Raw genomic sequence first — 13,294 nt, forward strand, 5'->3', positions numbered from 1 at the left:
ACACACAGCACAGAAACAAGAACCATCTTCTCTGCGGGAATTTAGATTAATCTAACTGTTTTCCATCAGCCCCACTCCTTTACATAAAAGTTCTTCAGCATAATGTATTGTCTTGTAACACTGTATTTCCTGGGTATAAAAAATTACTCTTTCAGTTCAGTTCAGTTCAGTCACTCAGTCAGTCTTGTCTGACTCTTTGAAACCCCATGAACTCCAGCACGCCAGGCCTCCCTGTCCCTCCAGCTCCTGGAGTTCACCCAAACCCACGTCCATCGAGTCGGTGATGCCATCCAGCCATCTCATCCTCTGTCGTCCCCTTCTCCTCCTGCCCTCAATCCCTCCCAGCATCAGGCTCTTTTCCAATGAGTCAACTCTTCGCACGAGGTGGCCAAAGTACTGGAGTTTCAGCTTTAGCATCATTCCTTCCAAAGAACACCCAGGAGTGATCTCCTTTAGAATGGACTGGTTGGATCTCCTTGCAGTCCATGGGACTCTGCCAAAGTCTGTCAAAACATCTTTACCACCATAAAAGTCACATTACAAAGACTTTTAACATGCATAAAATTTAAATCTACCAGGGTTTTAAATGAGAATTCAAAAATAAACAAAATCCACAAAACTTCATTTTGATACTGGGCTTGATGATATACAGATTAACCATTTGTTTTATGATCAAACTTGCCTGTCTTCTACTTTTGAAGAGCTGCAAACTCTCCTTGTATTTACCATACCCAACTCAAATGTTCTCTTTCTCAACTTTAAGCTTTAGAAAAAATCTCAAATTTTAACATCACATAGTAGTTGCTCAATAATCCAAACTAAATAACCATCTGAGTAGAGAACTGTATTTCTAAAAGCAGTGACAGGAGAGATGTGAAACAGCTAATGGGAATGGTTTCATTAAGGAAAAAGCTCTCCACCACATTTGCGCTTATGCCACAGCTCCGGCACTGTCAACAGTGGATCCCATAAGCCAGTACTGCTTGGCCACAACTATGTGTCTCTGCACTTTAACCTCAATCACTGAGATCTCAACCTATCCACAGCGAAGAAACTTTCAAATTCAGTTAAACATTTATTTAAAGTAGGCTTCCAAGCAGTCACCTCATATCACAATGATAGATAATGTATTTGTAATTATAAACAGCTATTTTCTCAGTCATTAAAACGTAAGAACTTAATTCTGCTACAAGAGATACCTAGAGTCTCTCTGAAACCAGTAGATCTAACCAGTTCATTCACATGGAAAATACAGTCCCTCCTCATGGATGTCTCTTAATACATGTAGAGTTTATTCAGCTAGGCTTCCTTTTATCCTCCTTCCACTCAGGACTAAACTATACAAAAAATTCCGTGTGACAATAAACAAACCTCAGGGTAAAGAACTGAAAGCTAAGATGTCCAACACATTCTCTGTTCTAGGGAACTTGCACTTCTTTATTGGGGGACCCTGATCCTTGTGAAAACCTTCCTCTCCACCTTACTTAATATACCCCATTTGTTATTCTTATCTTTTCAAATCACAGCATTTCTTGTCACTGTTAAGATTACAGAAGTTTCAAAACTCCATAAAAACTTCCCATACAGCCCATCTCCTCACTCCAGTAATTTGCCCAATTTCTTTTTCTTTTAACCTCACTTGCACATCTATACAACACCATGAGTCTGCATCTTGATTGTGTAGTTAAACTTGGTTACTGGGCTTCCCTGGTGGCTCAGCTGGTAAAGAATCTGCCTGCAATGCAGGATACCTGGGTTCGATCCCTGGGTTGAGGAAATCCCTTGGAGAAAGGAAAGGCTGCCCATTCAAGTATTCTGGCCTGGAGAATTCCATGGACTGCACAATCCATGGGGTCACTAAGAGTTGGCCATGACTGAGTGACTTTCACTTCACTTCACTTCATTCCATTCTTACTCATAGATCAAAATAATCTTTCTTCAACCTAATTTATAATTTCAAAACACGGCGAGAAACTAAATGACTCCAGGTAAACAGTTTCATATCTTTGTGTATAAATTTGATATGCTCATACATCTCCTTGGGAATTTAGTTTAATCAAAATTTCTGATTCAGCAGACCTCAGACACACAGGCCAAGTTTTAGGGTGAAGGTATCATTCTGTACAGTACTGGGGTGGAGGATAAATGATTCTGTGCATTTGTCAAAACCCATAAAACTATACATCACAGAATAAATGTAACATATACAAGTTTAAAACAGAAACCCATGTAATTGAGGCTGAAATGTAAACTTAAATTCTAACTTTATTACAAATTTATGACATAACCACACTGACGGGGATGAAAGTGAAGGTCGCTCAGTTGTGTCAGACTCTGCGATCCCATGGACTATACAGTCCACAGAATTCTCCAGGCCAGAATCCTGGAGGGGGTAGCCTTTCCCTTCTCCAGGGGATCTTCCCAACCCAGGGATCGAATCTAGGTCTCCTGCATTGCAGTTGAATTCTTTACCAGCTGAGCCACACGGAAAGCCCACTGAAGGGGATAAACAAGAGCAAAGCTAACTTGAATAAAAAGTTTGGAAAACAGTGCTCTGACTTGAAACCGTACGACTATATACAATAGGAACCATACACAAGCTATTGTATTTTGCCTGGTAAATTTGCTTCTTCTGGGGGTATGGCCTAAAAATACTATTCAGTACTTCATTCGTATACTAAGGTTGGAATGTATGCATGGTGGATGGTAGACAGTGGGAGCAAGGTTTTTACTACAGATGGAAGTTACAAAGGTACAAGAAAGGAGGATTAGGATGAATCCTGTGTATAGGATCAGAGTTGGAGACAACAGTCCTAATTCATGTTTATCTTACTATGCACACAGATGGACAGATATAGAAGCAACTATAAACACACATGGTTTAACATATATAAACATACATGGATTGGTATAACCTAGCTCTGTCTGCTCTGTCTACTGAGAGGGCCTAGAAGCAGTGACACCTGAGAAGCAACTCAGCACCCAAATCATGGTTTCTAACATCCTCTTCTCCAATAAAAAGGAACCAGGGCTCTTTGGGGGAAATGGCTGATTCTAGGACACAAGAATGGGAGGGTATAAAATGAATACAGAAGACAACTTGAAAGCATTCCCAAAGGGCAAGGCTAAAACAATTTGAGCAGTAAAATACTTACTGGATTATAATTCAAAGTATAAAATATACATGTCCATGGTTATTTAAGTGGATAACGGAATTAATGAGGGAGAAATTACTTCTTTATAGAAGAATTCCATTTAATATTAGGTAGATAGTAGATACTCCCTCCTTGGTGGCTTAGACGGTAAAGAATCTGCCTGCAATGTGGGAGACCTGGGTTCGATCCCTGGGTTGTTGGGAAGATCCCCTGATAAGGGCATGGCAACCCACTGCAGTATTCTTGCCTGGAGAATCCCAGAAACACAGGAGCCTGGTGAGCTACTCCTATGGGGTCGCACAGAGTTAGATGCGACTAAGCACAGCAGAAACTCCCTTCCAGGAGGAGGCAGAACTTAATTCTCACCCACCCGACCAATTAACACATCCCTTGAGAGAGGGCTAGACATAGTGACTTACTTCCAAAGAATATAGAATGGAAAGGGAAAAACAGTAAATTTATAGTGAAGAAACCTGGCAAACACTATCTTGGCCAAGTGATAAAGGTTAATTAAACATCATCAGTAATAACAAGTGGAGATTATGCTCCCGATATAATGTGATGAGCACAGCATTTCATCTCCACTGACACTCTCTCTAAAAACTGATAACCCTATTTTAACCTTTAAACCTAACAAAAAAACCAGGGAAATTCAAATTGGGGGACATTCTACAGGATACCTGGCCAGTAGTTCTCAAGACTGATAGAAAAAATTAAGGAAAGACTTAGAAACTTTCACAGATGAGAGAACATTGGGGAAAGTTAACAACTAAATGCAACATGGTATCCTGGATTGAATCTGGAATAAGAAGGCGGCATTAATTGAAAAACCAATAAAATCCAACTAAAGTCCGGAATTCAGTTAATAGTTGCTGGGTTTTGTTTTGTTTTTAAGACCTTAAAGTGGCTATAAATCTGGTTTCCCCTTCTGGAGAGTGGGAATCACAGTACTGTATACATCACAGGAGTTCTGGAAGGATGAGTTAGGATAAACTCATGTAATGTGCTATGTACATACACCATGGCTCAGTCAGAGTAAGAGCTCAATAATTATCAGCTGCCATTATTATTGCTTCTAGAGAAACGAAATGTACCCTGCTTCTTGCTTGCATGGCTTATGACACAGCTATCTGGGGGTTCTGAGAAAACAAGACGCATGTGTAATAAAATCAACAATAACAAGTAACAAAGGTGGTAAATGACTCCATGCAAACAGCTTCATACATAATACATACAAACTTAATATAAATACAAATCACCAGGGAATCTTATTAAAAGAAATTCTGATTCAGTAGGTCTGGGATGGGACCCAAGGTTGAACATTAAAAACAAGCTCCCAGGTGATGTTAATGCTGCTAGACCAAGAACCACAACTGGAACTACAACATTTTTACTTCTGTAATGTTTTAAACTTTTTCATAAAAAATGTAAAAAAAGTTTTCTCCGACAATTCTTTATATCGTCACCACAAATACTCATATTTTTCAACAGAGAACGGTACCAACTATAACCCACAGGTCACTAATATCTTAAATAAGCAATGACATAAGCAGCATAAAAAAGGGGCAACTACACGTCAGTATTTGCTCCTACATTATGTCACACCAATGAGAATAAAAGTAACATCACTGAAAATCAAATCACACACAATTCTCTTATCTTTGCCAATTAAAAATTAGTCTAAATACATTAAAGTGATATAGATTAAGCACAACCTTAGAAGTTCTGTCAATTTGGTTTGAAGAGAGAGCAACACATTACCAAAGCTCCTAACAGTTTGAATTTTCAAAGCCTACGAAATGACCTGAGGTGATCTGAGATTCAGCAGCATGTATTAACAACTAATGCAACATGGTACCCTAGATATCCTTCATACCAGACACATGACGGGAAAAAAACTAGTAGGAAAAGATGGGAAAAAAAAAATATATATATACTGAATCAAGAAATAGGGATTAGCAAAAAAAAGAGAGACGTAAAAGAGTCATACTTTCCTACAATTAATGTTGTTGTTGTTTAGTTGCTAAGTCATGTCCGATTCTTTTGTGACCCCGTGGACTGCAGCCCAGCCAGACTCCTCTGTCCATGCGATTTCCCAGGCAAGAATTCTGGAGTGGGTTGCCATTTCCTCCTCCAGGGGATCTTCCTGACCCAAGGATCGAACCAGTGTCTCCTGCATTGGCAGGTGGATTCTTTACCACCGAGCCACTAGAGAAGCCCAATTAATGACGTCATAGTTAATTTCAAAAACCGGTTTAACGCAATGATTGCAAACCATTCTGGCTTTGTGATTGCACGTTTTCCTGTCTTCCTTAAAATGCTTCTTTGCACAAACTTTTGAAATTTAAGAATAAACTGATCCTTTTTTAAAAAACACTGAGATAACTTCAAAGTAAGCTTAGGAAACACGATATTATTGCCTTTAAAAATTATTCAAATTCATTTATAAAAACTTATTTTGATGGCAACAAATCTTTCTGGTATGTGTATACATAAAAGCAATGCTCACAAAAACGGCATCCCATAGTAGTCTTTAATAAGACACTAACAGATAGTTGGTGAGATATGTGGCCTTGTGTTCAAATTAACTTTGACTTGGTGTTCTTTAAATTTAACAGGTCATTTAGACTAACCTGGCTTTTTTCTCAAAGCCTCTAAAAAGTCTTCGAGAGATTCTGAATTTCTAAAACTGAGATTTTTCACTTAAAATATTTCCACTGATCATATTTCCTACTGAGGAAACACTTAAAAAGTTGCGATTCAAAGATTCTTGAAGCATAAAACAATGAAAATATTTTGAATAAGCCAAGGAAATTTAATTGTAACAGAGTTCCTCTAATGTAAAGTGTACACACATACACATTTAAAACGTATTTATAAGTTTATTAAGTCAAAGACTGTGAATGGTATAAAAAGGTACACTATATCAAGGTAAAGAATTCTTGGACTTCCCTGGTGGTCCAATGGTTAAGAATCCACCTGCAAATGCAGGGGTCGCGGGTTCCATCCCTGGTCACGGAAGATTCCACACGGTGAGGGGCAACTAAACCTGTGCACCAGCTACCGAGCCCACACACCACAGCCACTGAAGCCTGCATGTCCTAGTGCCCATACTCCACAACAAGAGAAGCCAACATGACGGGAAGCCTGCACACAGCATGGAAGAGCAGCCTCCTCCACTCACAACTAGAGAAAGCCTGCACACAGCACCAAAGACCCAGTGCAGCCAAAGATAACAAATAAATACAATTAAAAAAAAAAAAAGAATTCTTTTAGAATCAGGTCAACATTACATAGCTATAACGTAGTTATAGTTATCAGCTCTGGATCAATTCTAAGTAGTTAAGACCATCATAACACATCACCAAAATTTCCTTTACTCTGTAATAATTTTTCATGAGCATACTATATAAAGTGATTAAAATAAATCCTCAAATTTACATGAACAACTTTACATTATTGAAAATTTAATCTGTAGGCAAGCAGAGAAATTCTTCTGAGTATTAAACATTTATCAATCATCCAAAAATCAGCAAAATGTAACTATGTATTTCTGGTCTTTACCCACAAATCTACCTGTGGAGCAAATCATCATTACAGATAACCTTAAGATAAAAAGTGTCTAACCAGGATTTGAAAAATTTCATTCCAAATAACAAATCCACATAGCTGAGAACTGATGCTTTGAAATCTTTCAATAGTTATCTTCAGAAAGCTTAACTTCAGTTATACAACAAACTTTGCCCTAACTTGAAACTGAGGTACAGGTGCATCCTGACCCACATTTCTTCGTAAATAAGTTTCAAAACTGTCAGTTATAACATAGCCAAACAGACATTCTCCTGTGTATTCTTCTTCCTTTCTGTCAATGGTTACAGAAAGGTTTTCACATGAAAAGAGGCAAACACTTCTGAGTAGAAAGTTAATTTTAACAACTAAAAATGCCAAACAACTTCTTGTTTAATTCTACTTCATTTCATAAATTTCAACAAAGGAAAAGAGGAACTCTGAAGCAAAAATACATGTAAAAACTTCTAGCCAATAACAATCAAATTGTATAACATATATTGATTTTAAAAGCAAAAATATTTCTCCCTTCATCATTTTATATTAATATTCATAGTTACGGTAACTTCTGTTTTTTGCAAGAAACTCCCTGCATCTATAAAGTTCACTTCATCACTCTTAACTAGGCACAATCTCCCTCCTCTGTACTGCCTTGTTATGAAAACTTTTGGTGTGGGGGCGCTGAGGCTTAGTAACAACAGTAAAGCAACGCAAAGTGACATAACAGCATAACAGCAGTAAGGAAGAAAATGAAAGGAAAACATAGGCAGGTCTCCCTTCTACTGATAAACACCACGGCAGTTTGTTGCAACAACTAGATAACTTGACAGCCACAATTCTCAGAAGTACATAAAACTTATATGGTAGAAATACTGACTCAGAATAATTAGAGAATATACTTTGCGATTATTTAAAATGAGTATGCACTGCAAAAATTCCTTTAAGTAAATCTGACTTTACAGGGTTTAACTTTTGTCATCTCTACAATATCAAATTTTATTTACTACTCCCCCTTTACTTTACATACAGCAGCAAAATACACAGAAAATTATTGGAAGAGGCAAGGGTTCAGTATGTGTTAAGTATGTGATCTCTCTACATACTCAACTAGAAAATTTACTCTCAAGAGTCTTATTTCCTATTTCACGGGTAGTTAGGCTCCTGTGTTTCCTCTAGATACTTCTACCTATTAACCATTTAATTGTTCACTAATGAATAAGAGAATGTGGACAATGTGACTCTCCTATGCACTTACTACAATCAATTCACCTGTAGAGATTTGAATCAAAGCTGAAATTTAAAGGTTTTCTACTTTAACCCCTCAACTCTGGTCCTTCCAGTTACACTACATTGTTAAATACTTTGTATATTAAGTAGCAGAATGATACTTCAACATTATTCCATTCGACTCTCCTTATTTTACAGTTCAGAAATCATTCAGAGAACTTAAGTTAGCACAGAGACAGTGTCAACTCAGGGTGTGTTAACTCCTAAGACCAATACTTGTCCTACTAAATAATTCTGCTTTCCATAACTGCTCCATTTTTTCTATGATGTCCTGTTATTCAAACAATCTGCCTTTCAAACTGATAAAGTACACCCAGCATAACCAGAAAACCCCAAGCTCAGGTCAAATACATCTACTACTGCTTTATTTTCTACCCAACATTTTTCTGAAGCCCTCTTAACTGCCAAGGGTTTCCTGTTCCTTGTCCTTCACATTTCTCCATTACGGTAATTAATGTTTCAGTTATGTACTATTCTATGTTATAAAAAATGTGATGCTAATTTGGAGTGCTCTTTATATCAGGAAATATTTTAAGACCTTTAAATACAGCATCTCACTTAATCGTCAGCTTCAAATAAGATAAATACTACTATAATGCCTATTAAGTACAAAACCCAAAGCTTCAGAGAGGGCTAAAAAAATCTGCCGTAATTCACAAAGCTAATAAGTACAACTGGGTTAATAATCAGGCAGTCTGACCCCAATATCCATATTCTTGATCTCCCTATATGATAAGTCTATATAACTACATGGATTGTATTATAAACATAGTAACTTAAAATTTGGGCGCTACAGAAGAATTTTAAAGGTTTTTGCATTTGAAGAGATTTCTTACACATTAAAATACCTTAAGGTAGTTTACTCTGATAAATCCTATCTTCTTTGCAAAGACATGGCCCAAATAAGAATTCTTAACTCATTCATATATAATTAAAACTCAAATTTGAAAAACTAATGCGGCGGGGGTGGGGGGAGGCTGGCTGCAGCAACACTTTAACAAATATACAGGATAGAAATGTTCAAAACAAGCTTTGCAGTGATAGGAATGTCTTCTATTCTGGTCTCTCCATCTCAGTAGCCACTAGCCATGTGTGACTATTCAGCACTTGAAATGTGTTTAATGTGACTGAATACTGAATTTTGAAATATTTTGTAATTTTTAAATAGCTACATATGGGTACTGACTATTACACTGGACAGCACACATATAGAAGACAAAATGCCAGAAAAAAATAAGTAAAGAAATTCTTATTCCTTTTATTTGGAAAGCTCAGATAATAGTCAAATCAATTTAAATGTCTTCTTTTACTTGTTCTAGTTTCAATTATTAAACCAAATAATATAAACCTTCAAAGAGATTTAAGTATCCCAATCTTTCTACACCTAAATTTTCCTTTGTATATCTCAATGGAAAAAATAGTTAAAATCTGTATTTTCAACAAAGCATCATTTATTAGAAACTTTTTTACTGTGTGGAAAGTTAAGAGTGAATCTGATCTGAAAACTCTGCCACCTATTAGAAAAGCTAAAAATTACAGTCACATAAGTTTTAAATTGTTATCATAATAAATACTTGGTAATAACATGCTTACCTTGATTCTCCACTACTGTTTCTAACACTTTCTTCATCACTGTGTCCATTCATTGTAAATATCAAGAAGTTTTAAAATAAAATATAAATCTTCCCAGTTTAAAAGATGAGTATAAATACTGACTCCTCTTTGAATATTAAAAATTCACAGATGAATTTTCTTCAACATTCACAGGTTTCCTAGGACCCTTTTTGACTCACCTAAAAAAAAAAAATTCAGTGAGAAGAAAATTGCCTGTAGAGAAAAACACTGAAGAAGTCTATTCAGAATTTATACTAATTTACCTAAACCAATTAGATTAGATGTGGCAAGGAATGGGTAGGGATCTTTTTCTCAAAATACCTAGGCTTCTATTAACTACATTCTTGACTACTTATTAGAATTGAGCACACCATTGCTTATTTTTGACAGAAGAAATGAAAATGCTTGTGGAGTGACAGAACTTTCAGACCAACTGCAACTGTGTATGTACAGTATACACCACACATTATGGCCAAATAACTAAAGCAGGGTGGTAGTACCTAACATCTACCTAAGTTCCAAATATAGAAAAACGGAGTCTTAATAGATACTTGGTCAAACAAATAAATGAGGGGCGCGGGGAGGGGGGAGGAAGGTTACTGTTAATCCAGCACTAATTCCTATCACCAAGGGCTTCATACACTAGAGTGAGGGAGAAGTTTTGAAAATGCTCACATAAGAACAGGATAGTAAAAGTGTATCACATAATCTGTGCCAAAAAAAAAAGTACATATCAAAATAAACGTGTTCTTTCACATTTACCGGTAAACTAAATAGCGGAATTTTGTTTCAATAATACAATATGTATCCAGTTCGGACGTGCAGAGATTCTACTGGAGGGGGAAAAAAAAGGTATAGGATAAACACTATGGTTTTTTTTTTTTTTTTTAGTAAAAGGGTACGGGGCAGAAATCGCAGACTAAAGAGCCAACATTTCCACCTTTCAAAATACCAGCACAACACTGGAGAGTCACCTACAAGCCAACCACGAATAAACAAAGGAGATCTCTGGCAGGGGAGGGAGAGGAAGAAGCGGGGGGAAGGAGACGTCAGATCCTTCCCCAGCCAGAAAGTACCGACCGAGACGGGCGACTGAGAGCAGAGCTGCCCCTCCGACATGAGCACACAGAACTGACTCCTACGATTATTTCCATTCCGCAAGAAAAAAAAAAAAAAAAAAAAGTGGGGGAAACAGGCTGCTGCCAACTCGATTACCGCAAACTCTACATTGAGATCGCGGTTTTTTATTCCCCAGGGACTAGAGTCCCATCGACTTGGCAGCAAACTGTTAAACCCCCTCCCCCCTTAAAAAAATTATTTCACGCAACACTCGTTCCTCACGTTAAAGATGAAGGCCACCGGGCCAGAGAGCTTCCCTATTAAAACGATCAGGTCTTAAAAAAACAAACAAACAAAAATCTGGGCACTCTAGCAAACTGCCTCTCTTTCCCGAAAGTCTCTCTTCGCTGAGGAAAAACAAAAGTTCACTTTTCCTTCTTTCCTTTTCACCTTTCACGTTTGCCCCCCTCAAAATGGCTTTTCTCTAGTACTTTCTAACTTCCTTTTTCCTCCCCGTCTTCCTTTTTGCGCGGTCGAGTCCTCATGCCGAGACCCTCCACGCTCCGTGAGGCTCCGGGCGCCCGCGGCCCCCGCCGGCCCTCCACACGGCGCGACGCCGCCGCTTCCCCTCATCCCGTCGCCCTCGCTGCGGCGCCCGTCCTCCGCCCCGGCCTCTCCACGGCCGCGTTCCTCCGGCTAAGTTTTCCAAGCGGGACTCGAGCGGAGCCTGGAAACCTCCCTCCCTGCGCTTTCCGCCGCCGTTCGGCTCCCTTCAGCCTGCGCCGCGCACTACCCCCCCCCCCCGCCCCGACCCCGGGGCTCACCCCCAACCCCCCGCCCCACTCCTCATGCCAGTCCCGGGGTCTCCCCCTTCCCGCCTCAAACTTCCCACACGCCGGCCCGCGTCCTCCCGGACGCGCTCGGGCCGGGTCCCCTCCCCCCGCCGGGCCCGCTCCCCACGTGCCGGGAAGAAGCCCCGGGGGTGGCGGCCGGCCCCACGCCCCGGCCGGCAGCGCCGCTCATGCCTCGCGGCCCGGTCGGCCCCGCGCCGACGGAGGCCGGGGCTCGACCGCCAGCTGCACGTCCGCCCGGCCGGCCGGCCCGGAGGATGCGCGCTCGGTGGCGCCGGCCTGCGCTCGCCGCTCACACGCCCCCCTGCGCGCCCGGCCCGCTCCGCCGGCCCTCGCAGGCGCCCCCCGGGCCTGTGCCCACGGTGTCCCGGCCCTCTGGGCCGCCGCCGCCCGGGCACCCCCGCCCCCTCCCCGCCCCGGCCCTCGGCCGGGCCAGCTCCCGTCCCTCCCTCCCTGCCACATCCCGACCCGCCCGCCGCCCCCTTTCTTACCGGCAGGGCGTGCAGGCTTGGCGGGGCGGAAGAAGCCGACTGGAGAGGCGGCCTCCCCGGCGCCCGGGCCCCGCGGTCGGCGTCCTCGGGGCTCCGGGGCGTGTGTGGGCTGTGGAGGGGTGCGGCGGTAAAGCAGCAGTCCGCGAGGAGGGGAGAGGGGGAAGGGGAAGGACGCGGAGGGGAAGGGAAAGCCCCGGCGGCCGGCTCCGACGCGCCGCGATCCCCCTGCAGAGCGGCTCCAACAATCAATTCATTATCGAAGCACCGAACAACTGCGAGGGCCAGCGAAAGCGACAAGTAAGCAGCGACCGTCTTCCCCGCGGCCACGCGCGCGCGCCCACTCCTGCCGCTTATCGGCTCCCGGCCGCCGCCATGACGCCGAGAGAGCGAGCGCTACCGTCTCCGTCGTAGCCGCCGCCGTCTCCGCCACCGAGGTCGCCGTCGCCTCCGCCTCCCCGCGACGTAAGAGACTCTGCTCACTCCCCTTCCCCACCGGGCGCGAGGCGGGCGAACGGGCGGGCACGCGCACGCCAAACTCTACCGGCTGGCTGGCTGGCGCGTGCGCGCGCGCGGAGGTAGGCGGGGCTACGTCCTGGAGCCGGGGGTGGGGGTGGAACGGGGTTGGGTGGGGGGAAATGGGGGGAGGCTTAGGAAGAAGCCGATTGGTTCTGTAACTGGGGCGGAGAGCGGAGGGCGCGCGCGCGGTGCTGGGAGCGCGCACGCTGGCCGCGCAGAGGCTGCCGGACTCTGGAGACCGTGGTGGGCCGCTGATCCTGGGTTTGGGGCTGCCTATCTCAGCGGTCCCGGAGTTGAAGTCCGGGAAGTGGGAGCTGCAGTCCCGCTACCCGCGGGTATGGACGCTCCTGTCACTCCGGGCGGTTGCGTGAGGACGTCTGGAAACAAGAGGCCGAGAAAGAACTAGGGAAACGTGGTGGGGGTGAGGGGGGAAGGTGGGAAGATGCTGAAGACGGAGCGGGCTGGCGGAGTCGCGGGGGCGGGGGCAGGCATGGGGTCTGGTCGCCCGGGCCTCAGCTGGCCGCCGGTTCTGAGCGCCCGCCCTAAGGGGCGGAGGTGGGGGCGCTGCGTCACACGAGGCAGCCTGGGAACCCAACTGTTGGGCAACTGTGGTCTCCTCCCGCCGCTCCCTAGGCTTAGTTGCCCTGAGACAAAGGCTGCCTCGGGGGTAGGGGTGGAGGGGAAACCAGGCACCTGAGAAGGCTGAGGGTGATAGACCGAGTTGTCCACCCAGTGTGACCCTTCCGGAATCATT

General features: G+C 43.0%; 1 protein-coding gene across 6 annotated transcripts in view; it reads right to left on the reverse strand.

The window, feature by feature from the left end:
• Positions 1-12,163, reverse strand: part of CHD1 (chromodomain helicase DNA binding protein 1) — a 72,802-nt gene extending 60,639 nt beyond the window's left edge. For 4 of the 6 annotated variants that reach the window (XM_055565461.1, XM_055565470.1, XM_055565454.1 and 1 more), the window contains exons 1-2: positions 12,025-12,163; positions 9,603-9,802 (exon numbers count right to left, since the gene is read on the reverse strand). In XM_055565461.1, the coding sequence (XP_055421436.1) occupies positions 9,603-9,655 (53 nt within the window). In that variant the 5' untranslated portion in view covers positions 9,656-9,802; positions 12,025-12,163. Of the gene's footprint in view, positions 1-9,602; positions 9,803-10,385; positions 10,457-12,024 lie in introns of all 6 variants that reach the window. The other 2 variants (XM_055565443.1, XM_055565448.1) reach the window with 2 other exon arrangements.
• Positions 12,164-13,294: the final 1,131 nt, after the last annotated feature.

The sequence above is a fragment of the Bubalus kerabau genome, chromosome 1 (assembly GCF_029407905.1).
Source record: "Bubalus kerabau isolate K-KA32 ecotype Philippines breed swamp buffalo chromosome 1, PCC_UOA_SB_1v2, whole genome shotgun sequence".
In the NCBI taxonomy this organism is placed as follows: Eukaryota; Metazoa; Chordata; class Mammalia; order Artiodactyla; family Bovidae; genus Bubalus; species Bubalus kerabau.